At 42.0% G+C, this 26,332-nt stretch overlaps 2 protein-coding genes across 3 annotated transcripts in view; both read left to right on the forward strand.

The window, feature by feature from the left end:
• Positions 1-350: 350 nt before the first annotated feature.
• On the forward strand, positions 351-12,173 carry dgat2 (diacylglycerol O-acyltransferase 2). Of its 2 annotated transcripts, none has more exons than XM_056594575.1 (8): positions 351-656; positions 2,524-2,652; positions 3,674-3,781; positions 4,241-4,311; positions 8,195-8,399; positions 8,982-9,156; positions 10,034-10,236; positions 10,684-12,173. In XM_056594575.1, the coding sequence occupies exons 1-8, from the start codon at positions 617-619 to the stop codon at positions 10,836-10,838; spliced, it is 1,086 nt and encodes a 361-aa protein (XP_056450550.1). In that variant the 5' UTR covers positions 351-616; the 3' UTR covers positions 10,839-12,173. The 2 variants fall into 2 exon arrangements, with proteins under 2 accessions (XP_056450550.1, XP_056450551.1); XM_056594576.1 differs by lacking the exon at positions 351-656 and adding an exon at positions 1,937-2,012.
• An 847-nt stretch (positions 12,174-13,020) lies between these two features.
• The window catches only part of uvrag (UV radiation resistance associated gene), a 73,409-nt gene continuing 60,097 nt past the window's right edge, over positions 13,021-26,332 (forward strand). Inside the window, exons 1-6 of the mRNA XM_056593456.1 lie at positions 13,021-13,347; positions 16,711-16,828; positions 17,608-17,642; positions 18,693-18,854; positions 19,790-19,864; positions 20,133-20,218. Of these exons, the coding sequence (XP_056449431.1) occupies positions 13,243-13,347; positions 16,711-16,828; positions 17,608-17,642; positions 18,693-18,854; positions 19,790-19,864; positions 20,133-20,218 (581 nt within the window). The 5' untranslated portion in view covers positions 13,021-13,242. The remainder of the gene's footprint in view (positions 13,348-16,710; positions 16,829-17,607; positions 17,643-18,692; positions 18,855-19,789; positions 19,865-20,132; positions 20,219-26,332) is intronic.

Here is a 26,332-nt window from a genome sequence, read left to right on the forward strand (position 1 = left end):
TGCAGCTGACCTCATGCATCCCTGAACTCTGAAAGCACTTCAATGTCATTTAATAGGTTTGAACGTGGGCCTTATTAAGTATTATTTCGATATTAAGCTACATAAATAAAATATAAACCCCTACATTCGTGTGTTTTATATTTAAATTTTGCAACCAACTCAATGGAAATAGATGCAAATGACGGTAATCTCCGACAATACAACATAATATCCAAGTAGGCTGCTCCAAAGTATCAAAGAAAAATCATAACAATACAGCAAAGTGCGGTTATTAGATAACAATCAATTGACACACACCCATCTGAGAGTGCTCTCGATAAATACAGCTGCACCGACCTAGCCGCTACAGTGGTTAGACTCCTTCGAAACATTCACCTGATCGATCCCTGAACTTGGCTGGCATCCACCTAATTCTTTCTGCGGGCAGATCACATACTGGCGATTGATTCGCTCACCCCTTGCTCCTCCCCAACTCAGATTAAATGTCCCTCTAGTGCGCTCATTCATTGCAGTCTGAAGAAGCCTGTCATGAAAGGGGAGCTGTAGATCGGGACACACGTCACAACAGAAGATAACAATTCAGTTTTTGGCCATCGATTCACTCAGATCTCCAGACATGAAGACGCTTCTGGCTGCCTATTCGGGTGTCGTCAAAGGTGAGACTCGGCAGTGATTACTGTAATACATGCCGTTGTGTGATGCTCTACCGCACCAGTCATGTTAAATGTTTTGGGGTTCATTGTTATGGATGCATGTATTGAGTCGAATTGCTTTGTTTTCTTTGTTGTTTTCTTTTTGGAAATGAAAAGTAAGCGAATGTGTTCATTTCTTGCGTTGATCTGGTTCCTGTTGAGCTATGTGCCACTCTCAAGACAGAATGTTGATTTAAAAACTTTGGCTTCAAAGCTTGGATAATAATGTATGCGTTGGTCAGTCTACTGGCCTGGCCGGTTTTCTTTTTTTGGAAGATTCATTTAATTTAATTTAATTGTATGGATGATGTTGTTGGTTTTGATTGTATTCAGTAACTGAATACAATCAAAACCAACAACACTATCCTAACTGAAGTTCAGTCAGAAGAGTTGTCTAGGCCTACTTAAAAAGTTGAACAATTTAAAAGTTGTAGAGGTAGGTGGTGGATTTACCTCTCATTCTGTTTTTAATCAATATGATGATGAGGGTGATTATTCTTTTTGGAAAATTCTACTGTTAATGTTTTCGGAGTGATCATCCGAAAGCCTGGGACATTGTTGAATTCTGTCAGTTTGTACATTTATTGATGAGTGAATTGCTTGAATTGCTTAGACTTTGTAAGCGTGTTTGTGTATGGGTTTTGATTATTGACATGGACACAGTGAACCTCTGATAAGTGAGCGAAGGCGGACTAAAGTTCTTGTTATTGCACTCAATGGCTGTACTGCTGGACAGCAGCTTGAAAATAAAGACTTATTTGATCCTTTTTCGCCACCTCTGTAGAATTCTTAAAGTTCCTCTTATAATCCTAGATGGTACACCGATATTGGCAGAAATTCCACAACTCAAATTAGTGGAATTGGGTCTGGCTCATGTGAGAAAGTGTAAGGGATGAAAGTAATATTGACACAATACAAAAAAGCACTGATTTTACAGTTTCAGTCAAACTTCTGCTGTAAGCCTAGCTTTTCTCTCCTGTAAGAATTTACCCAACTGCAAAAGGTAAACGTGGTCATTGCATCTCCCGCCCCACCGGCCGTTGACTGGAAGCGATCCAAACATCGATGGCCCTGTGAGGACTTAAACCCTCTAGCCTTCAGCCATCATGTTGTTCGGATTATTTACAAATGGGATCAGGTCTCTTAGGCCATCTTTATTGGCTTTTCTGTGCTGTGAGCTTCTCTGGTTCTCGTGAATCTAATGTGGGACGCCTTCCTCACATGCTCCCTGTATCAGGACTGAGTCACTGACTGAAGAGGGGGAAGAGAGTTTCTACCTTGGTCCCATGCTGTTTATGGGGAGACAGTTGGATGGTTATGGTGAGTTTGTATAGCGGTGCCGCAGGACTGTGGTTTAGTTTCTGTGGTGGACGTGACGTAGGCGCTTGCCACGGTGTTGTGTGTGTGTTTGTTGTCTGTGTCATCTGTCTCATCAACCGCCCGCCCCCGCCCAACCTCGTTGATTAGGCTGTAGTCTAATGCAATTACACTGTGAAGAATGAAAGTTGCTGAGAAAGAAACAAGCATAGAGCCTGTGTTGTTTTTTGTGTGGTCATTGTCGGTCGTAGCTTTAATCCATTACTCTGTCTTAGTGACTTGGCTTTTTTTTTATATATATAATTGATGTTGTTTTCGTTTTTTTTCTTCTTTAAATGTTTTCACGAAGGAGTGATTTTCATGTTTTGTACAATCCCTATCTCATTCCTTATTCCTTATCTCTCTTCCTTGTGTGTGTGTGTGTGTGTGTGTGTGTGTGTGTGTGTGTGTGTGTGTGTGTGTGTGTGTGTGTGTGTGTGTGTGTGTGTGTGCGTGTGCGTGTGTGTGTTTCTAGGCACTGGATCCAGTGTTCTCTCGGTTCTGCAGGACCTGCCCTCTCCTCCCTGGCCTTGCAGATCCAAGATGGAGAAGCATCTCCAGTGCATCTCTGTGCTCCAGTGGGTCATCTCCTTCCTGGCCCTGGGTGAGTGCAAGAGTTTACCTGTGTGTCTTCAGTGTTGGTGTGTAGTGGGAAAATTCCATTTATCACATTCCGTTTCTCTTGCTGTCTTTATGGTGGAAAATATTGGAGGCTTCTCAGCCAAATTGTTGGAATATTGGTAGGGTGAGAAACGCGTCAGCAGGGGGTGGGGGGCAGGCTCCGGGCCCTGTTCCTTTTGGTATTCATAACACCTCAGAGGGTTGACCGGAGAACACTCGGACAGACATCCCTCTGTAATCAATGACATTAGTCTCAGTTCACTTAGATAATAAGTATAAGTAAGGTTAACTTTAAGTATAAATTATTCAAGAATATAAGCTCAATATTGTTACAATGGAGCCAAATGGTAAACACTATAGAGAAACGTAGTGTGAAAATATAATTTTCCCACTATAGATGCAAGGGGCCCTGGGGAATCTTTAGCTGTGTTGAACACTGTTTTCGTTAGGCTCCAAATAACGAGGTCAATGCAGTAAGCTTCATGCATAATTATGCTGTAATTTGTGCTTTTCTTACCCCCCGCCCCCCTCTCCATGGAGTTATGCTCAGCACACAAAAAGGCTACCAATAGAATTAAGTAATTTGACTTTCCAATCCTCCATTCATTATGTAATGGTCGAATCATAATGGCTTGATTATAATAGTAAAATAATTATGATGATCAATAGTTACATATGGACTATAGTGTATATATATATATATATATTATAAGCCATGAATCAGTTTATATTAATCAAACCAGACTAAAATGGTGCCTGTAAAAAAAGACACCATTTCATTTCTTCTTAGATTTTAAACATTTTCAATCCTCATTTTGACTGAGGGAAGAAATCCTCTAAAACAGTACCTGACGTTATGCAAATTCACCAGTCAGCACGTCATACTTAAAACAGACGATCACACTTCTTTCCCTCATGGGAGACCCAAGACCCCGTACAGGGTATGCATCTTCACCTGACAGTATGTCGATACCAGCTTCTTAGACGAGTCCTTCTGCCTGCAGGTCTTTCGGCCACAGTGCTCTTGATCTACATGTTCTGCACGGACTGCTGGCTCATCGCTGCCATGTACACCGCCTGGCTCATCTTTGACTGGAACACCCCGAAGCAAGGTAAAACCCCTTGGACATCGAGACAGATGACGTTTATCTCTAAATCCATACCCACTGGCATGGAAGCCTTGATGGCCTGCCATCTGACCATGCTGTTCGCGCCTTGCACATGTGACTGTTAACGTAAGACATAACTGTTCTGGCAGCTTTTTTGGTTTAAAACGACCCCCAAAAAAAGATGTGCAATAACTGGTTCTTATCAGTTCATTCATAACAGTTAATCTGAAGAAAAATGTAAAGTGCATGATTTAAACTATTTTCTTTGCTAGTATATGGTAATGCTTTCTAAAATGATAGTATCTGTTTGGACCGTATTCCAGGCTCAGAACATGAACATGCAAATGTGTCTATTGTGTGCATTTGACTATTTGTGTCACTTTAATGATACTTTTATAAAACTTAATACGACAGAGGACATTCCAACATAATCAAAGTCATTAACGTTATTCATCTGTTCAGGTGGCAGGAGGTCTTCCTGGGTCAGAAACTGGACCGTGTGGACGTATTTCAGAGACTACTTTCCAGTCAGGGTAAGTTGAGACACAACCCAATTAAAGTTAAGTAGGTTTACAGTGTATTTTCATGAAACACACCTTTTAATCTATGATTCAATTTTATGTGCAATTAAATCTAATATATACCTACCCCAATTATGAAAAAAAATGAAACTAATTGCAAGAGAGAAACTAGTCAAATATGCCAAAACACCATCCTGAACTGGACCCATAGGTAAATTGTGTAAACGTTCTACATAGTCCTGTTCTAACGCTAACTATATCTAAAGGTCTGTTGGTTTTTATGATAAAAAGATGGATCAATTGTGCGTGGCACCCGGGCGTGGCATGAATGCTTCATCAGCTAATCAAGGGCTGGATCGTTTATCAGCTGCTGGTTCCATGCGGCCCCTGGCTCCCAGTTGATTAGGGCCGCTTGACGTTGATGGGGAGTTCTAGACTTTGTCCTGCCTGATAGGAGCAGTGCTGAGCTGGTATTATGTCCTCTTTGCCTGTTCTCTGTACCTTGAGTTGAGGTAGAAGATAAAATCGACCTGTGCACAGAAGCATTATCACAGTCTCATGGACATCGTGTCTATTGGAGCATGACTATTTTTTGAATTGGGCTCAAATCCCAACTGTTGTTTATTTAAAGTAAAATGACAGAGGCACAAGTCAAGGTTGCGAGTGCATTTCAGGTGATTTGTAAATCTCAGCCAATTCTTAGTCAAACAAAAGCTATATATAAATGTAACCGCAAGCGGTGATTAACGGGATCAGAGAAAAATTAAAAGTCAAGAACACACTAAAGGAAGATATATACATATGCCATATAATTATGAAGGTAAGATGTTGATGAAGACGTTCCACTTAATGTCATACTGTGCCTCGGCTTTCAGGTGAGCAATGGCTGAATGTCATGTTTAGCATGGCCTAATCGGGATTCGAACTTTCAACCTAATGATCACCTGTACAAGGCATTATCCCATTAAGCCATAAACCTGAACTGCAGCCTCATTCACATGGTCAAATTGTATATTGATAAGCACGCAACATCCAGAAAACTCCAAGCACACATTTCTCAAGTGAATTAAGGGCTTTCTTAAAAGCATATACTTGAAAAATCTTTGAATTTCTGGAGAAATGAAACATTTGAGGTCAGGAACACTAACGGAAGAAATATAAATATGACAGAGTTAATTATGAAGGAAAATGGTTGACGAGGAGTCGGAATGTTGATTGCCTTATGAATTTCAGGTGCTGTTAAATGTTTCTGAAATGAGAGATGACAGAATGTCATGTTCAGCTTGTTCAAAATGCTCTTATCAGGATTCGAACTCTCAAGCCTCTGCCATTCCTGAACTGCATGAAGCCTCATTCACATGGTGAAAATGTCTATTGATAAGCACACAACATCAAGAAAACTCCAAGCACACATTTCACAAGAGAATTGAGGTCTTTCTTAAGAGAGTACAGATCTGAACATTTGCACTGTTAATGGTTTCCACCGAATGATAGCCGTATGGTAGTTATACAATAGCAAAAAGGTCATATAGGCAAAATGGGCTGAGACTGTGGACGTTTTAGCTTTTCTATGAAATTGTAGGAAAGGTAAACAGCAGAAGACAAGGGTGAAAAAGATGCATCTGATTTTAGAGATTAATATGATGAAAGAATTTTGAGTCCATGTCAATCTGGTAAGGAGAAATAAGGCTAGTTCATAATTATTTTAAATAGCGCCACCTTTGGGTGCAGTACAACAATTTGGGTTTATGGGTAGTGGGGGGTATTGGTATCCACCTGATGATACTCTTTTTTCAAACAATAACAAAATGGTCATATAAGAAAAATGGGCTAGCTCAGCTGCTCCAACTTTATTGGCCAATATTTCTCAAATGGAACTAAATAAAACAAATTCTGTTTGATGATTTTTGTGAGGCTTGATCTAAAGATTTTATGTGGCGATTTTGGTGAATTCTTGATTATTTTTGTAGCCTGTGAATCTTTTTATCATGATTGGCTTTAATATGAAATTGTAAACATGATTGCATGATGCATCTGATTCTAGAGATTAATATTATTAAAGAATTTTGAGTCCAGGGGTCTCATTTATAACCGTTGCGTACGCACAAAACGGGGCTGAAGTTGGCGTACGTGACTTTCCACGCCAAGGTTGTGATCTATAAAAAACCAACTTGACGGGAAAATGTGCGTAGCCCTAAGCAAACTCTGACCCATGCGTACGCATGGTTTGGAGGAAAAGGAGAATTGGCGACACAGATGGTGTGGTGGTGAACTGAAGTCAGACCGAAGAATTGTAAAGTGAGAAGAACGATTATGTTTTATCATCGCCCTTCATAAATTTAATTTCAACCCGTATCATGCGTTAAATCCTAATCAGAATAATTTAAGTCAACTGCGTTATTTCTCAGTTATAACTCCAGAAACATCTCCTTAGAATATAAATTAAAAAAAAATCTCTATATTTAATCCCGTGACTCCATACTGTCCACTGACGGCGCGACTGCATGGAATAAAGCATCTGTCCAACATGTGTCAATGACATAATATTTTTATGTGACACTGTAAACACATAATCAAATGTCAATTAAATCCCAAGTGTGGAATGGGCGTACGCACATTTTTAGTAACGATCCCACGCACAGTTTTATAAATGAGACCCCAGGTCATTCTGGTGAGGAGAAATAAGCCTAATTCATGATTTTTTACATTAGCGCCAACCTTTGGGTGCAGTACCACAAATTTGGGTTTATGGGTGGTGGGGGCTATTGGTAACCATACCTGAATATTTCAAGAGTTTTCGACCTACGGTATAGGCTGCAGTATGACTTTTACAGAATTTGAGGAAAAAAAAACATGTTACAGAAACAATAGGGGACCAAGCAGCTTCGCTGCTTAGACCCCTAACTATGGCCAACGCCAACAAGCAGAATCATGAATAAAAATACAGCAAATGCCATACTCTTTTTGTTCTTCATCAGACCAGTGTTGGGCACTACATTCACTCCCCATTCCACACAGTATCAAAATGACAGTGCACACATGGATGGATCTTTATGTGCTCTGTTGGCCAATTGATGACGACGTGAGATGTGCTCCCTGCAGGAACCTTGAACCTTGCTCACCACAGTGTCCTGCACTTTAATCATTGGTGTTACTTGGCTGTGTTTAAACTTGGAGTACGTTGATTAAATCGTTCTCTTAACTCGTGCTGGGGCTTCTTTCAACTACTGCTGTGTTGAAAGGTTATGTTAATAACCCTATCTGGTGTTGTACAGATTTTGTAGTGTTTAAATAATGTCCAATTGAAATGTTTAGAATTTGACTTGGAAAATAGTAATTTGACTGAACCAATTTATGCTGAAATGAATATATCAGTGATTGTCCCGGCTGCACAACCCTTGTTATGCTGTCCATGCCCTATTCTTCCTTCCCTGGCAATGGCATATGTTGCTGAATCCAATGTAGTTTTCTATTTGCCAAGTCCCCCCTCTGTCGCTTCTGTGAAGATCTGGGATGTAATCTCATCCGCTAATGTGGTTACATAACTAAATTGTTTGCCTACTACTGGTTAACAAATCCAAGACTACACAAGAACTAGCTGTGTGTACTAGCTATGTTCCTAATGGTCGTGTTTAACTTAGGTTGGTTGTCTTTTGTTATACAGTACAAGATGTTTGGACCTCCTGGTTCTCGCAAAGCTTTTTTGTTATTTGTAGATTGAAATGAAGGTTGAACACACAGCATTATTTTGACTACTTTGTCAGGGCCAAACATCCAAAGAATGTTCCAGATTACTGAATCATTGTCCACATAAACCAATAGTCCCTTACTTTTGCGAACCCTACAGGGAAATAATTTAAACGTATTGTGTGTCCCCCCCCTCCTTGTCTTTCAGCTGATCAAGACCCACGACCTGTTGCCCAGCCGGAACTACATTTTTGGATACCACCCCCACGGCATCTTTTGTTTTGGTGCTTTCTGCAACTTTGGGACCGAGGCCACAAGCTTCTCCAAGAAATTCCCAGGGATCAAGCCGTCCCTGGCAACGCTTGCTGGCAACTTTCGTTTCCCAGTCCTTCGAGATTACCTAATGTCTGGAGGTACATCAGATATTTATATGCTTAAACTTCTGATAACGTTGACTGCAGCTGCATTACAACGGTTGAGCTTTGGCCTGTTGCACAGCCAAATGGCTTTTGTTTATCTAAGCTTGCTACATTTGTTTTGGCTGCAAATATTTCTATCTTTTACTGTATAATCAATTGAGGTTATATTGAGGCCCTAATTCATCGTGGTTGTTTAACGAAAGAACAGCTACTTTTTGAAGTTATATTCTTACTAGATCATATCCAACCCTCTGCCAAAGCCGGTTTCCTTGAACTTGTATGCCACATGGTTGGAGTTTTTCACAATAAGGGAACTTAAGGACTAACATACACAGGCCTGCATTTATTTTGCTGCGTCTGAGGAACAAGTTGAGACTAGACGTAATAAAGGGACAATATAAATAATCAGATGAAGCGGTGAGAAACACAATAAATGTTTTATCAGTACCAGACACAATAAGGGACCAAAGTTTTACGTCAGGATAGTGAGGTTAGGGAGTTGCAGGATTGATGGCAGATAATTGTGCATAGTAAGGAATTACAAACTCAGTTTTTGTTTTTCCCCCCCCTCTACAGGCATCTGCCCAGTGAACAAGAACTCGATAGACTACCTGCTGACTTGTAACGGCACAGGGAATGCTGTGGTGATCGTAGTCGGAGGGGCAGCCGAATCTCTGGAGTGTGCCCCAGGAAAGAACTCTGTCACCTTGAGCAGACGCAAGGGCTTCGTCCGATTAGCTCTCGAGAAAGGGTATGTCTGACAAAAGCATGCACTCATCATCTCAAAATATAATGGAGAGCCAAGAAAATTAAGAAGTTATATCATTTTTTTTTTTAAATATATCAACATACCAGTGATGCACTGAATACTCAATGCCTAGGAATGTATAAAATAAATGTCTCATTATGAAAACCGGTTTTCAAGCTGAGTTTGAAAACAGTTCTCATTATGAGTTTCATAATGAGAAAATTTTTAATCCTGACTCGAATGTGCTTGTTCCCTTACATTGAGCTAAATTATAAAAGAGCTTTGACTTAATCCCATAAACAGAACTATAAGTCCACTAGTTAACATCATATGTAAACATTCAGTGCAAGCCAGTGGGAACCTTTCCCATAATGAGTCCGGGTCCTATTTCAGGTTATGTATTATCTTGTAGTGCCTCTTCCAAAGAGGCTTTAGATATGGGAATGTTCATTCATAACTAGGATTACAGTCCAACATAAGAAAAATAAGTCAACACATAGTGGATTTGGGTCAATTAAGTTTAGTTATCCAAAACCAGTAAAGTATGAAAATAATTTCAAATTCTACAGGTACTTGACATCATACATATGTATTACTTTGTATCTCCTTAAAAAAGGGTACCCTTTATAACACAATATTATTAATATTACTATATTATGGATATTTGCCTTCCTTGAAAATGTATCTAATATATAAAGTTTAAAATCAATTTTACACTACAGTTACAATACTGAGAATGACTTGAATACATACAAAGTTATAAAGTCTTTATTTATTATATGATTTTATTTGTATGAACCAAAGTCATCTATAAAAAAAACTGTTCCTCTATCCAAGTATTGCAAAGAGCTTTGTTGAGTAATCTGTGGTCTTCCCTCAGGTCGGACCTGGTTCCCGTATACTCATTTGGGGAGAATGATGCTTACCAGCAGATTATCTATGAGGAAGGTTCCTGGTGGAGGCTGGTGCAGAGGAAGATGCAGAAGATTGTGGGCTTTGCCCCCTGTCTATTCCACGGATGTAGCTTCTTCTCGGCAGAGACCTGGGGCATTGTGCCTTACTGCAAACCCATCACTACTGTTGGTGAGTTCAAAGTGTTAATGCTTGAAGGTTATCGTCACCCTTGTCTACTTTCTAATCGAAGAGCACTGCCTCATAATTCTTTGTGTGTTGAAAAGCGCTTCAAATAGAATACATTATTATAATTATTATTAATACTAATACGGATACTGCTATTCCCCGCCATGCCTATATGCGTAAATTTTTTAAAAATGTTTAATAGATGAAAAAATAGATGAAAGACCACCAAAATTGTCAAATGTGCTTTCAAATGTGCGCTCATTATGTAATGTAATTTAAAAGGCCAATGTTACAAGCACCCATTTAAGGCAGTCAGCAGAAGATCCACACTGTCAATATTTACTCTGTCCGACCTCAAGGGCACATTAATGTTTAACTCCTACTAATGCACATTTTCTTTTTACTTTTGATTAATTCTGTTAACACACTTTCACTCTTTGTTTTCACCAGTCGGGGAGCCCATTTCAGTGCCAAAAGTCGAGGAGCCGACCCCAGATGTGGTGGATCAGTACCACGCGATGTACATCAAATCCCTTCAGTGCCTTTTCGACAAGTATAAGACCCAGTTCGGTCTCAAAGAGAGCGATGTCCTCGAAATCCTGTGAGAAGGGTTGTTGGTCACCCCGGGGCTCCTGACGTTGGATGCAATCCCTTTTGCCCCCACCAGACACTCATGTGCCTTGATTGATTCTCTCCGGACCACAAACTCAAACACACAAAACAATTACGTTTGTAAACCGACACTCGGTCTCGACCTGGACCAGTGCGAGGGTAGTTTGTCCCTAAGAAATGTGCAGGTAGAATGAATTGGGTCATCTTGAAAATGGTATTCTGTGTGTGCTCTCTTCCTTCTGTCTTTATCTGATAAGAGGACAAATTCAGATGATGCACTGCCATTAATGGTCCATCGTTGTTCGAATTTATTTTCTTAAGGCAGTTTTTTATCAGAAGAGATTGGGGCGGAACACTTGGTCCTGGCAGGCCCAATAATCGATAAAACAGCAACAAGCTAACAGATTCAAAACATTCATGAAGTGCCATGTTGTTTTTTTGTACTACTCACTGATGCATTCATATAATTCTCCTCTCGAGATCCAATTTCTATGCAAACGCAATGCAAAAAGAGTCACCACTCTTATTATTGGGCGGATAGACCCAAACTCTAATTGAGCCAAAGATCCTACTTGTTCCTACTTAATGCATCGATAATAATAATAATAATAATAATAATAATAATAATAGTAGGTGGAGGTAGAAACCAAGTGAATTCATGTTGCGAAAGTGCCAAACATTTTTGATGTTTTGATTATTTGCCAGAAAGTATTAATTGTATTCTGTGAAGACTCGAGGTAGACATGGATTTCTGCTTTTTTCCTCAAAAAACACTTGTGCACTTTTTTGTATGTTTGTTTTTGTTTGTCATGTTCTAAAAATGCCTTTAATACAAGACCTTCCCTAAACAGTTCTTTATCCCATTCCGTTCTTGTCCTTTTAGGGACTGACTGGTGTGTAAAGAGACGTCACTCAATGTTCCCATACCTTCAGGTCTTTAAGCTTGATTCAAACCTCAGTCATTAAAGAAAGTGGAAGTATTGATGGAAAAGTGTAACCATTGCTAATTTCAGGGAATTGTTTTCGAATGGTTTATGCTGTTGGTCTTTTTTTAATAACTTTATTTTTGGAATTGAAGTGTCTCTTTATATTTTGGAATGGAAAATGAGCATGTATGTGTTATGGACAGGTTCAGCAAGCGATGCTAATAGTGTAATCTGAAAAGTAAGTTCTCATTACTTTGACCGTGTCCTGCTAGAGAGCAGTGGACACAAGTGTCTAATCCATGTGCATCATTATCTCAAGCAATAAACCTCGAAAGGCCTTTCTGTATGGTTGCATAATCTGTTTGATAATATTTAAATTAAACTTTTTTATGTTTTAAAAAATGTGTTGTCTTTTGATATGTATGTAACGGTTGTCATTTAGTGAAGGACTTAAGAACAACGACGGGATTTATATTTTCTTCTTTATTTTGAAGGAAGCCTGTAAGCAGAAGACGACGCACCCATGTCTTCATAAAATGGTGTTGGTATATTAAAAGACTACTGCATTAAAATATACCCCCCAGAGGATGTCTTCCTCAATAAACAAAATATATTGCAGCTACCTCACTCTCATGGCAACGCCGCTCTAAGGAGATATGGCAACACACAACCAACAAACATACCAGCACCGTAGGACACCACTTAAACATAATCAAAATATAAATTTAAACTCCGTTACATATTACATTTCACATATATATTATTTATATTCAGTGGTCTGGCGAGAAGCTCAGTGAATTTCCGATTTTAAATACATTTGTAAGTACTTTCTTCTCTTTTGCTCGGTTGAATGCTGCCTCCTGGAGGACAATTTAGATTAGGATACTGAATTTGTGGAGGACAAAATATCATGTATCTCTATTCTTTATTTCTATCTTTCTGTGTACATTCTATCAGATGTGTGGATATTTATTCATACTTTAAAGGATGTTTATCACTTTCCATTGATTTAAATTCCCTAATACCGTGTAATTATAACTACAATACCCACTGTGTATCGTGTGTCACCTGCAGGTCACGCTGTCCCGTGCGACTTCCTCCTTCCAGCATTGACAGATATGCATACATGCCCCTCCCTTTCCAAGCGGCCGTCAGCCAAACAAACCAATTATAACACAAGGTTTAAAGACTTCGTGTGACGGACGTTGTCTTGAGCCAATCAGAAACCTAGATGCCTCTCTACCAAAATACCGGACATGAACTCCGAAGCAACTAGCAAAATAGCTACTTTGTTTTTGTCGCTTGGTTAGCTGACAGCTAGGCTACTACACTACTTTCTCTCTAAACAACAATGTCTGCACACTCATTTTTGGAGCTTTGAAGCATAGGACACTCATTGAATGATTGTAGTAGATGCAAACGATGGGATATTTTGTTGAATGAAGCAAACTCGCTAGCTGCCGATAGGAGGATGAACTCCATCACCGGTCGGGATGTTGCTATCCCCGCTGCAGCTGTCACTAACTCCGGAGTTTCATCCACCCGAGCACTGCATGTAGAACTCACATCCCAGCAGGTAACGTTATGTGCATGGTCCTAACTTCATGCTGTATGAGCGCTGTGCACGTAGGCCATTCCATGTCACCTCAAATGTGTTGCATTGATAACTGACAACGTATTATAAAACAACTCCAGGCCTATGGTAGCTAACATGGCTAGTTAGCTACTGTAGCTAACAGTCGAGCTTTGGTACTGTCATGTGTGTATCATGTGCAACGTTGTTCTCAACGACACATGATTCTACCATGCTTTGCTCCCGCTCCACGTCCATGTTTACTCTAGTTTCTCATAATTGTTTACGGATTAAATGTACTGCCAATTCCAGCCGAGTTGAGTTCATTCTGCAGCAGTTGGGAATAACGTTATGCATCATCAAGCTCAGGTGACCAGTTCCATGGTTTCTTTGAACCCTTTGACTTGTGGAAGTCAAGGGTTCATCAATTGGTAGATGAATCAGAAAGCATTCATTCTTGAATATTTATTCCAGACTTATACCGAAACCCCACTAAGTTAATTGGTTGTTCTGGTGTGCTTCGTAGTGTTCACATTCCCTTTAGCAGGGATGTTACGAGTTTGGGATGTAGGCAGCCATATAAGATATTTTATAAGGTGGTTGTAATGGTGCTACCTTGTAATCCGCTTTGTACCAGTTTCAACACCGGGTTTGCTGGGATAAGGGGCCTTATTGTGCAATAATTAAAAGATATTGTGAGGATTTTCATTCCTACTCCAATTGTATAACATTCAGAAAGTAAACATTTTAAAGCAATATTTTTTCAATGCTGACAATACAATGTTGATGGTTCTTCGTTGTCCATTCAAACATGAGCCATCTTGTATTACTTTATGCAGGATTGCAGTATGCTGATGTAAGGCATCTTCAGAAGGGCTAATAATGTAATCACAAAATCCAAACATGTAAAGTTTAAGACAGTGTTCTGGGAAATAACTTACTTGTGGACCAACTCATCTCGCTAAAAAAGGGTCTGCATCTGTTTTTACTCGCTTACTTGGTAAAGTCAATTTGAACTGTTTATCCTGTCATCAAACAAAGATTGACAAGTAGAATGTTTATCTAAGCTTCTGCGTAAAAAAGTAAATAGTGTGTGTGTGTGTGTGTGTGTGTGTGTGTGTGTGTGTGTGTGTGTGTGTGTGTGTGTGTGTGTGTGTGTGTGTGTGTGTGTGTCATGATTGAATGCTGGAAATCTCTAACCGAAAAAAACTATCATAGCCTATGGGCTATTTAGTCAACCTATGAGACAAATGGCCAGTATACAGTGTCTGTGTTTTGTCTTTATCCTGCCCGGAAGTCTCCTAACAGAGTACAAAGGTTTTTTGTTTCCAATGCCCTTAATCTTATAGGGAATCCCATGACTTAGATTTAGCGACTGAATGGTGGCCAATCGTTGCAGTGAGGGTCTGCTGGTAAAGAATGTTAGTCAGATGCTGTATAAATCTGCAGTAATGGCGTTGAAGCGGACCATTCTCTGCAATGTTACTGTTCTGTCCATTTACTCTTTGTATGCACCATGGACTATGTTATTACATCTTCTTTTTTAACATTGGTTGTACATTTCAGTTTGGAACGCAGTATAGACTGGTTATTTTAACTGCAATGCTGCATGTACTATGTGATTGGAACTGTGAGAATTCCGACAACTTCTGCAAGCATAACAATCAATGGACCAGCGTTTGACTTTCTTAACTGAAAAGGAAACCCTATGGTTAAGCTTTTCAAATGGGCCTTTGCTGTTGTCTGTGTTTTGTCAATCTGAGACAACAGTACACATGGAAACCGTCCTAAAATCCACTCTGGCAAGTCTATATTTCATTAACACTTTACAGTCCACCATTCACACCTTGTGCTGAATTTGGCGAAAGTTCAGGTGTTTCTTCAAGCAGATTTTGAGAATTGCATATTTCTTACCGGAAGCACAGGAATTGCTTTTCAAGCAATGTTTAATGACTATGCACGAGAAAGTCATAGTTGCAAATCAGCATTCATTGCTTTGCAAATTAATGTCTAGGATCACAGTCTTGGCGGTGGAAAAACAATTGTAGCTAGCTAGAGAGTATAGCGTGCCACTAGTGAGACTCTACAGGAGTGGTACTCCTATGAGGTCGATCTTGTGCTTCAAATGAATGGAAATAAATTAGCTAAATCCTAATATATCTCTACTAGGCCTACAATCTGCAGCCCTATTTACATTTGCTGACATTTGTTTTGCACCTACCTCTTTAAGGTCAATGTTTGCCAGGTATACTTGACGTTGACACATACACTATACTTTGTCTGTACTTTTGGTGACTCAGCTTTTATGTTTTGGTTTCAGATAAATAGGCTGTCTCATAAAGATATCTGCTTGCCTTGATGAAGTGTTTGCAAGAGATGATGTGCAATGTTTTGTTTGCTTTTCTTAAAAATCACTAGTGAATATAAATAGACACTGGCCGCTGGTGCGTTTACCTTTTAGTCAATATAGTTGACCGGCTGTTTTGTTCCAATATAGCTTTTCATCACCCAGGATAACTTGGGGAAGGGCCTAACCTTAATGGGCCTATATTATACATACATGGGTGAGAGGAGTTATTGTCAACAGAACAGAACCCCCCCCTGCCCCCTTCCTCCATCCATTTCTCTTCCTACACCTCCAGATTGCATATCTCCTCACATTTGTGTTAGTTTAACCTATCAGTCTTGATGCTATCTCCAGAACAGCAAGAACTGTCCACAGCACACTAGTAGAACACACAGGAGCTATGGCTGCACGACGCATGAAGAACGTACACCTCCTCTGAAAGGACTGCCTTTTCTTTGCCTTCCTGGAGAGGGCTGCATTGTTGATGTTTTTCTTGTATCCAATGAATTCACTCTTTCATGTCAGGACCCCGTAGGCTCACCTTTTCAACTTCCTTCCCCTTGGTGGGGAAGGAAGTGTTTTGAAAATGATTACTTTAAGACGCCTGTTTTTAACAATGTAGAATCGAAGTTTGAGTATTCTGTGAACTTTGAATGGAATTTTTATTCATGGTATATTAAGATTGCCAAGATTAGTCGGTTGACAGAAATTTGCTGTTATGCATCACATTTTATAGACAAAATTTCTAATGACTAAGAGATACCTGGAGATTAATATATATTATAAATTGTGACATTTCTCTAGATAAATCATCTCAGACCCAGCGGCAGGATTACATAGGCAAGGGGGCATCACAAATAACAGAGGGGGAACCCTTTTTCCTTCCTTGATAACACGGGAGGGATATTAATCACAATGCTGCTCTATCCTCCCGCTAAGTCTCCATCCATCTCATACTGCTGTAGTCCACCTCCCCCTCACCCACCATGACTCTTCCTTTCTCTGCTCCTGCCCAACAGAGACGACTACGCCACCTCCGCAGCATCGCTGCCAGAAACATCGTCAACAAGAATGGGTCTCCACTGCTTGACACCTACTTCACCCTCCACCTCTGTATAGAAGACCGCATATCGAGAGGTGCCCCAATACACCCCTGTCCTCTATGGGTCTTTGCGTCACTCTGTCTCTCTCGACCTCTCTTTCTCTACTACATCTCTGTGTAGTGGCTTGTGTCTCTGATGGCTTTATGAAGAATATCATGTAATACCATTTTCAAGTTTGAAGTCAAGGTAATTTTATAGCATCTTCATAAGGATCATGGTTAAAAACACATGATGCACATGAATGGAGGCATGAAGTCACTGCATTATACATTATATTTATATATTCATATTTTTAGGTAACAAAGAGCCGCATGACTTATCGTAGATGTTTCTATCTCACATTTTGATGCTGAACAACAAACGTTTTTTAAATTTGAACAGCGATGTTTCACAGCATCAGTTTATAATGGTGCTCTGTGAACACTTTGATCTCCGGGTAGTAGGATTCAGTCTTTTTGTATAAATGGTCACTTGTAAGAAGTTCTAAGAAATGGTTCACAGCCATCGATTTCGGGGAAACACAATGTCATGGTCACTCTCTATGCTAGTCACAAGTTGGATTGTGCTGTTGAAGCTTGTGATGCCTTCCTAGAAGGAAAAGCTGTGTTGGTATAACGGACTTGATCACGTTGAACAAGGATGAAAGAAGTTGGTGTTATTTTATGTCATGCCCTTCGAGTGATGACTTTTTCTGACGCAGATACCCATTTGCTATCCTTACTGTCAAAACAACTTTCTAAGGAGCTATTGCAAGGAATGCATTGAATATAAGTGTTCCACTCTTTAACCAAAATGTTCTTGTTTTCTTTGCAGACTTTTATGAAAGTGAGATCATAAGAGATTCGCTGGTAAGTTATCTTCAACCATCATTGCACAAAACCATGAGCTACTCAGTCTCTATGGCGACTCTAACCTTCCTACTCTTCCCTTACAAATCTCTGCACTTGTGTTTCATCATATGTGACCCAACTGTAAACTTTATGTTATTTGATCTCCGGCTGTTTCACCCTCTGTTTGTGCAATCTCTGCACACTTCCTTTTGTTCCTGCACTACAGTATCAGCAGGCCATTACTGCAAGGCCAAATGCACAGTCATCAGCTGACATAAGCTCTTTTCCTTGCTTATTGCACTCCTCCACACATGCAGGCACGCACACACACACACATGGTGCCCACTCCCAATAGTGAGTGAATGTAGCCTCTCTTTATTTGGTTTACATTTCCCTGTTTTTCTTCTTTTCTTCTTCTTCTTCTTCTTCTTCTTCTTCTTCTCTTCTTTTCTTCTTCTTCTTCTTCTTCTTCTTCTTCTTCTTCTTCTTCTTCTTCTCTTCTTCTTCTTCTTCTTCTTCTTCTTCTTCTTCTTCTTCTTCTTCTTCTTCTTCTTCTTCTTCTTCTTCTTCTTCTGTCTCAAAGGGCTTTTCGAAAGCATCACTCAGGAATTGACATGTGACATTATTATGATGTATGGTAAGAGGGTTGGGGACAAGTGAATTTGTGAAGATCAGGTTACACAATACCATCATTAATTGCTTACAATTCAAATTCATATATGACCTTCTGAGTATATTGATGCATCCAAAGCTTCAATCTGTTTTCTTATGTCGATATGTGGACTGTTCTGTGAAAAAGAAAATCCCCATTGCATTTCAACTTCTGTACATGATTCAGAGAAATACTTCAGGATACATTTTGGAAGTTAACTTGGGACTTGTCAGTGCTCATGTAGATTGTAAAGTGAACAGAGGTAGCTATAGGGTCTGATCCAATCCCTCTGCACCCTGGTGTGTGTGTGTGTGTGTGTGTGTGTGTGTGTGTGTGTGTGTGTGTGTGTGTGTGTGTGTGTGTGTGTGTGTGTGTGTGTGTGTGTGTGTGTGTGTGTGTGTGTGTGCGTACGTCAGAATCCGACGTGGCGGAGCCTGGATTTCGGCATGCTGCCTGACCTACTGGACACGTCGGTGTCGTGCTTCGTGGTGAGGATCTGGGGTGGTCAGCTCCAGCAGTACCAGCTCCTCATCGAGTGGAAGGTCAACCTGGACGGCCTGCGATACACCGGCCAACAGGTCAGCTCCAGCGCCTGTACATGTGATGATGATGATTTTTTGGAGAACCAAAGGAAAAATCACACCCATTCCAAGGGGAGCATGTGATGCAATGAGATGACACGTTTCCCTGTTGGATTAGGAAACATGGAATTTGATAGGGTGATAATAACAAGCTGGAGCGTGCAGACTTAGCTGAGAATTAGTTTGAACTCTTGGGAAGTTCTTTCCCAATGTCACAGACTTACGCTTGTTTTGACGGATGCATAACTTTAAGGTTTTTAAGATTTCAAGGTCATTATAACAGTTTTTTACTCTGAATGTATTTATCCGGATATTAATAAACGGTCTACCTGGTTTGGCGCTGGTAACCCTGGCATGACCGTCAGCCATCCAAACTATGCGTTAACATTTGAGGTCAAACAGTAAGCCAACAGCGGTTTGAACAAGGGTAGAGGGGAGCTAACAAAACCCCAGAGCACATGACTCCTACATTGTATTCTAAGGCTTTAATTCAGATTTTGTATGAGAGTGAGGAGCAGCGGCCAAACAGCCCAGCCTTGGAGCCCTACGCGTGGCTCCTGCCAAATCCATGACAGGCTTGACCAAAGCACTTTCCCAGTGTGTTTCACGCCAGCTGACCGTTGAAACCGTTCCACGGCAGAGCGTCAGAAATCCGCCCAGTCAGCGGTTTGGAAATATGTTCTTAAAGCCGTCAGCATACAAGAGGGAAAGGGCATCTTTCGTTGTGGTGCAATGAAATAAGTGGATCTAATGGAGGGTTTTCAAGTTGCCTACAATGTCTGGAAGGGAACATGTGTTTTTCTGTATTTCCATGTTATCAGAGAGAGTGAAGCGAGGAGCCGAGGCCAGAGCCATATGTTACGGTCCTACTGTTCTCTTTGTTGTGTTCTGTGCCTTTTCTGCATTATGCCTATGGTCTCGTCTGTCCACAGATTCGCTCCAGGAGTCCAAATGAGATTATATTTGGATTGAATGATGGCTACTACGCAGCTGACTTTGATCATAAGGTAACTGCCCCGGTGCTATCGCTACAAGGGCCTCCTACACACACACACACACACACACACACACACACACACACACACACACACACACACACACACACACACACACACACACACACACACACACACACACCCGAAAACACACACACACGAGCGCACACACACACGAACGCGCACACACACGCAGATACAGATGTCTACTGTATTAATGGAATAAGGTTAAATTAGGACTGTCCGGGACATGAACCACTGAGCCGTTGTCTTGCTGCAGGACCTGTCGGAACGCAAGAAGCACAGCCTGCTGCAGGTGGACCAGCACTCTGTCCGCAACTCCTACAGCGTCTTCTCCCTGCTCAGGTGAACCCACTGCTCCCCCTCTCTCTCTTTGTCACATCCTCTTTATGTATCACGCATTTTTCGTCTCATTTCATAGATCACATGAACTAGTGCCATTGTGGGAACATACAGTTTCAACAGCGTCTTCCGAAGCAACCACGTCATTTGTCCACTAGATGGTGCCATTGGAATTAACATCTAAGCTAGTGTCCCTGTACTCTATGGGTTCCTCCAAAGCGCCTCCGAATTGCCAAGACTGCAATCGGCTCTGTATTTCTTGGAAGCTAAAAGACATAAATATGGATAATATGACCATAATGTAGCCAAAGTAAAAGCACATTGTCATCACCGGTCAGGATTAGCTTTTTGATTGTGAATTATTGCTCTAGGGAGTTAAAATACTCAAAAATAAATCCACATTTATACCACAAGGAGGAGATGATGTCAAGAACTTTAGATATATGGAGTAGTTGCTACTGGCCTTTGTTGACAAACACGGTCTTGGTTCTTTTTTTTGACCTCTTTCTTAATTTTATATCAATGCGGTCGAATGTAAATACTACTTACGGCGTCACCAGGGCTATCCCCGAGGGGGAAATGCACGGTAAAACAGCAGCCTTATCACATTATCCCACCCACCCATCACCCACCACATCCAATTACCTCCGAGTGGCCGTGGAACCAGGGAGCCAGGAAGAGGACTGGAACCCTTGGGAGAGGACGGCGGGCCCGTCATTAGAGCTCATTGTAAAGTTCCTTCGGCTCGACCCTTTCCTTCCTCGGAAGGCAAATTAGGGGAACGACAGAAATGTCTTCCTGATGTGAACTTTCGTCCTCTCGGGGAACGCGGTAAGAGAGGAGGGCCCTGCCGCCAGCCCGCTGGTGGGCAGCTTCTCCCCTCGTCCCGGATGCTTTTTAATGCACAGGGGGGGGGGGGGGGGCGCGGGGAGCCTGATGCGGATGACCGAGGGGAGATGGACCCCCGGTCCAATTATTATCATCATCATCATCCCTGTCATCCTCGCCACTCTTATGACCTCTGCTCTGGCTCATTTTATTATTAGGGCCTCATTAGCGTTCTAGATTTACAGTGATCGGATCCTGTCGAAAATCTATGGAAGCGTTTCTGAAACCTCACTCCCGCTTATTCCTCATCTTGGGGTCACCTATACGGCGCTCTCTCTCTGTCTTCCTGTACGTTATCTTCCCTCGTTCTCCATTTGTATATGTTTCCTTTGGCTCTGTGCTGCATCCTGTCCAAGCACACTGACATGTTCATGGTTCATGATCCCACACTGCAGAAGGATTCATCAGATACGTAGTTTACCTGCAGTACTGTACTGCCTTACCCCCCCTCCCCCCCCCCTCCCGGCCAACAGGGTTAAAGTTTGTTTAAGAGCTTTAACTCCTAGACCGAGTGGTGTACTCCAAGCGCTAGTTTGTTTAGCATATTGTTTTTTTCTTATATTATTGCTTTTACCTTTTTGGAATATATCCATATTGTGGTTTAAAGTATCTTATCCATGCTTAGCAATAAGGTGCTCGGCCTTGTTTTGGTGATGGAATATAGTAGTTGGTCATCTTTTGTTCAAAGATCTGGGGTATCCCTTTAATATGAATGTATTTTTAGTATATTTTGTTTTCTCTAGTCAGCGAGGCATGGCCACGCTCCTTCTGGACTCCTAGTCCTGGTCTGCTCTTTACTTAAGTGCACAGGGCAACAAGCTATTTGGTTTGGTTTAACGCTATGCCAGGAATGGATGGGACCTCTCTTGCTAACGACACACGCAGGGATCTTGATTAATGATGGCAATTTGTCAGCGAATGAACACCTTTTCTGTTTTTGGCGCTGTTGACAAGACCCCGGGGGCTATTTCAACAACAAGGCAACATGGGGTGACAAAAGACAACAGGCTTTGATGGAGAGATGGAGGAGAGGCGAACCATCCATCAACAGACTCTTGTTACCTGATTCACGAAGCTGGAAGGCAACGCGGCGTTGCTATGCTCGACACAACAATGGGCCTCTGGGAGGAAGTGAGGCGATCCTGTTGTGCTGGTGATCCGAGAGACGTTCCCCTATTCTCACGGCCACAGTCATGACAGGGTTGGGAGTAGCCCACGTGGAAAGGGAGCAGGGTCAGGGGGAACATGGGGACGGATCCACCAGGGGTTCCCTGACTGCTGTGTCCGTCTGTGAAGCCCGTCCACCACTAAGGCGCAGAGCACTCCATCTTGGTCTGAAGCCTTTTCGAGCTCTTTTTTTGCTCCACCTCTGGGTCCTAATGTGTTTTTCCAATGTTTTCTTCAAGTGGCCCGTAAGTGGAGGCACTTGAGTGACCCTGGGATCCTAGGTTGAACGAGGCCATAGAGGAACTATGCGCTAGCTTTCTGACATTGAATAATGTCTGTAATGTTAACATAGGCTGCGTATTTGTTTGGCTGATTTAAACATGGGGCCCGATTGTAGATGCCGCCCCCTCCATAGAACCGTACGCCTGGCTTTGGGAGGCCGAATCTCATGGTTTCACAGCTCTTTGTGGCCGATTTAGCATAGGTGCCACTCCCCGGAGCTCAATGTATCTTCAAATATTTACGTTTGCCACTCACCCACATCCCCTGGCATTTCATTGCATCCTTTTGTTACCATGAATGCACATTGAAAATGCGTGTATGTGGGAAGTCTTTTCTCATTAGATGGCTGCCAGGGTTCTCCCCTGCCTCCGGCTGGCTGAAGGAGGGAGGGTAACCCGCTGAAACTCCACCAATATGGCCCGCACTCATATAACATATCACTGAGCATTGAAGTCATACCGCCGGGTCAGTGCCGTCAATGCTGAAACACTAAATGTTTTCTGTTATTGCTGTTCTGATTGGTCCGTGTCATGGAGACATCAGCTGCCACCATGGCGTTCAATGCCTTTATTGGCAGTATCAACAGGATTTGCCCCTGCAAATTCTTTTTTATTTTATTAAAAGTTTATATTCCTTTTTTTTTTTTTTTTTTTTGCTAACTCATGAACATAGCTGGAAAGGAGTCAAAAGTGTTATTCACTGACGACAATTGAAAAAGCTAAACGGCTATTCTTTAACTTGTTGTGAAAGGTAAGAGAGGGAACACAGTAGACATGGCTCAGTATCGCGAGGTTGCCTCTGTACTACGAGGCATAAATGCACATACACTGTAGGAAAATAACAAAGAAAACGGTTACCCCTTACACATTGTGAACTTTCAAAGATAAGGAGACAATGCATTTGTAAGGGGAACGGTTGGATTAATGTGTTGACATTCCTCTATGATGAGATACAGTCCGAGATGGACTGAGATGTTTATTATGATTCTGACTATCAGGTCTCCACTCTTGTTCCAGTTTGGTGGGCTGTTATTTCCTCTGCGGAGGTATATATTCCCGGGACATTATCCCTCTTTGTTGCTGCAAAACGTCTCTTAAGATTGTTTTGAATGGGGCAATTTGCTGCTCTCTTCAACAAGGTACGACCCTATTATGTTTGAATAATGGTTGCTGAATATCAAGAGAATACAATCATTTACCCCGTGGAGTTGTTGCCATTAGTGCACATTTGTTTGACAAGTGCACCCGGCACGCCTGAGCGAGACGAACAGCTGGAAGATCCGGCCACACGGTCTTCCATACTCCCATGTCATGGATACCAACCAGGCTGAGATGACAAGGAAAATCAAGGCCATTTACCTTCCCAATAGTTGAGCACTCGTGCCCCAGGTTTTCTTCTACGAGATCACAGTCGGTTAGTTTGTGGTTCCCAATAATTTTTGTTGGTGTGCAAAATAAGCAAACCGAATGAGTCGAATTTTCATCAACCTCATTGATCCATGTCTGCAGATCAAAAAAAGGTCAGTTAAAAAGTTGGATACACCCAAACAGGGCCCGTGGTTCGGAATGCCCTTGTTTAAGGATGGAGAATCTCTGGAGAAATGCAATATTTCTGTAAGAGTGAGGGTTCACAGTTATGCCAAGAAAGCACTACCTTCCCCCCCCTCCCAATTCCCTCTAGATGTGCTGGAGCAGAGTCCATCTTGAACTGCACATCCTCTCTGTGCTTTCTCTGCGGTGCACAACTGATCCACAAAAAGTTTCCACTGTTGCGTCAAAGCGGTCTTTGAAAACAAGGGATACAGGCAGGGGAAAAGTACCCCCCCAAAAAAAAAACGAAAGGGGCAAAAATCATGTAAACACACAAAACAAGGTTGCTGAAGACAGCGCACAACACTGTTCCAGGGAATGGAACGCGTCCAAAGCCGGGATCTCTCATCGGGATTCACGCTCACGTGTCCCGGGCCGTAATCCCCTCGTCTGGAGGGGTGGTGAACAAAGCCGTGAGACAGACCACAGAGACAACTGATGAGCGCTCCCATACTGGCCCCTGGTCCCTAATCGCTGTACGCCAGATGACACATCTGCCTTCGCTAACGCCGACCCCGCATCTGTGATTGTGGCGAGATAGCGAACGTTGGATCGCAGTGCGCCGCATAAACCCTGGTAAATATTTAGTTTAAGGCAATCGACGGAGGGGAAACAGGGAAAACAGGGAAATCAGCGGAAAACAGGATGGGTGTTGGAACACCTTCCAGCTGACTGCTGCCCGCCAGCAACACTGGAACGATCTTTTAATAGGCCGGAAGAGATTCTGTCAACATATAAAGAGCTTTTATATTTATGTTGGGTGACAATTCATGCCTATTAAATCCTTTTCAAACTTCCATAATCTGCCTCAAAAGTCCCCATCTCGAAATCGTTCTAGGAAGTGTGTGTGTGTGTGTGTGTGTGTGTGTGTGCGTGTGCGCAGCATCCAGGGTGTTGACTCTGACACCCTGGCTGATCTTTTCCCATGATCGGAATGAGCAAATATTTCTGTCATTTATTTTTCTTACGTTTTATCGACACGACAGTGCCAAGTGCAACACTCGACAGTCATAACTTCCTGGGGTAACACCCGTAGCGTAGCCGTTAGCTTCCCCCCCTCCCCTCTCTTACCATCGAAAAAACAAAACAAGACAAAAGTTGTCACGGCTTTGTGGGAATGTGTGCTCTGGACCGTTGCCTCGCGGTTGTAGTGCTTGCACGCTGACGCCCACCACCTCTCCCTCGCCACCTCCAGACCATGGGATCTGACGGGCAGGCCCTGAGCCTGGACTTGCCTTGAGCGATAAGGGGGCAGACAAGCATGAAAGGGGGGGGACAGGAGATAACTGCTCTCACCTAGGGGAAGATGCCAGATCAGATTCCACCATGGCAATCACCTAAACAGATGTAGCTGTCAAAACAGCTTTGCCCCGGCGTTCCTAAGCGTGATCAACCGTCGGCTATCGCTGTCACATCGCACAGATAAATAATGAAAGTAAAAAAAAAAAAAAAAAGCAAGGATGGAATTGTAAAAATAAACCGCTTTTTTCCTGGATGCCTCCTCCCTTAAATTCTAACAGAATGACATTTATTGAGTGGGTGCAAACCAGATGGAGTAATATCCCAAGGTGACCATGTGATTTTAATTTGAGGAAAAAGTCTGGGAGGGAGCCCCCTGGGATTTGTAAAATTACCCCCACCAAGCCGAACGCCTGTTTAACAGAGCCTCGCTAACCAAACCCACTCCAGGAGAGCATTTCTCGGAGGCTCACGGCAAGTGCATACCAAAACATAAACCCGTCACATCAAAGTCAAATGTAATGCCTATTTCTTTTATTATCCACACCAGAAGAATTCCCTCTCCTCCTGTTCTTCTGTGTTTATGTGCGTCGTCAGTGTCTGGTGTTGCGTTGTTCACGGCGGAAGGTGGATCATCAAGCAATTTGTTGGGACGTCTGAAGAATTGTTAGTAAGCAGAAGAAGAGAGTGATTTGGGGTTTACTTATCTTGATCTTGTCCTTTTCCTTTGCTTTATTATAGAATCATAGCGTTCTGCGGAACTAAAGGTGAATGCATTTCCTAGCCATCCCTTGCAGGAGAGATCCTTTAAGATGGGTTCCTTTTTCCCACTCGGTTTGGGTCAGAGTTTTACTGTGGGCTGCTTTAGAAGTTAGGGTTATCTAATGTAGGCCTATCAAGCCATTTGACCGTAGATGTGATACAGGGATATACTTACTGCTCTTGGGTGGAA

The sequence above is a fragment of the Gadus chalcogrammus genome, chromosome 7, assembly GCF_026213295.1.
Source record: "Gadus chalcogrammus isolate NIFS_2021 chromosome 7, NIFS_Gcha_1.0, whole genome shotgun sequence".
NCBI lineage: Eukaryota > Metazoa > Chordata > Actinopteri > Gadiformes > Gadidae > Gadus > Gadus chalcogrammus.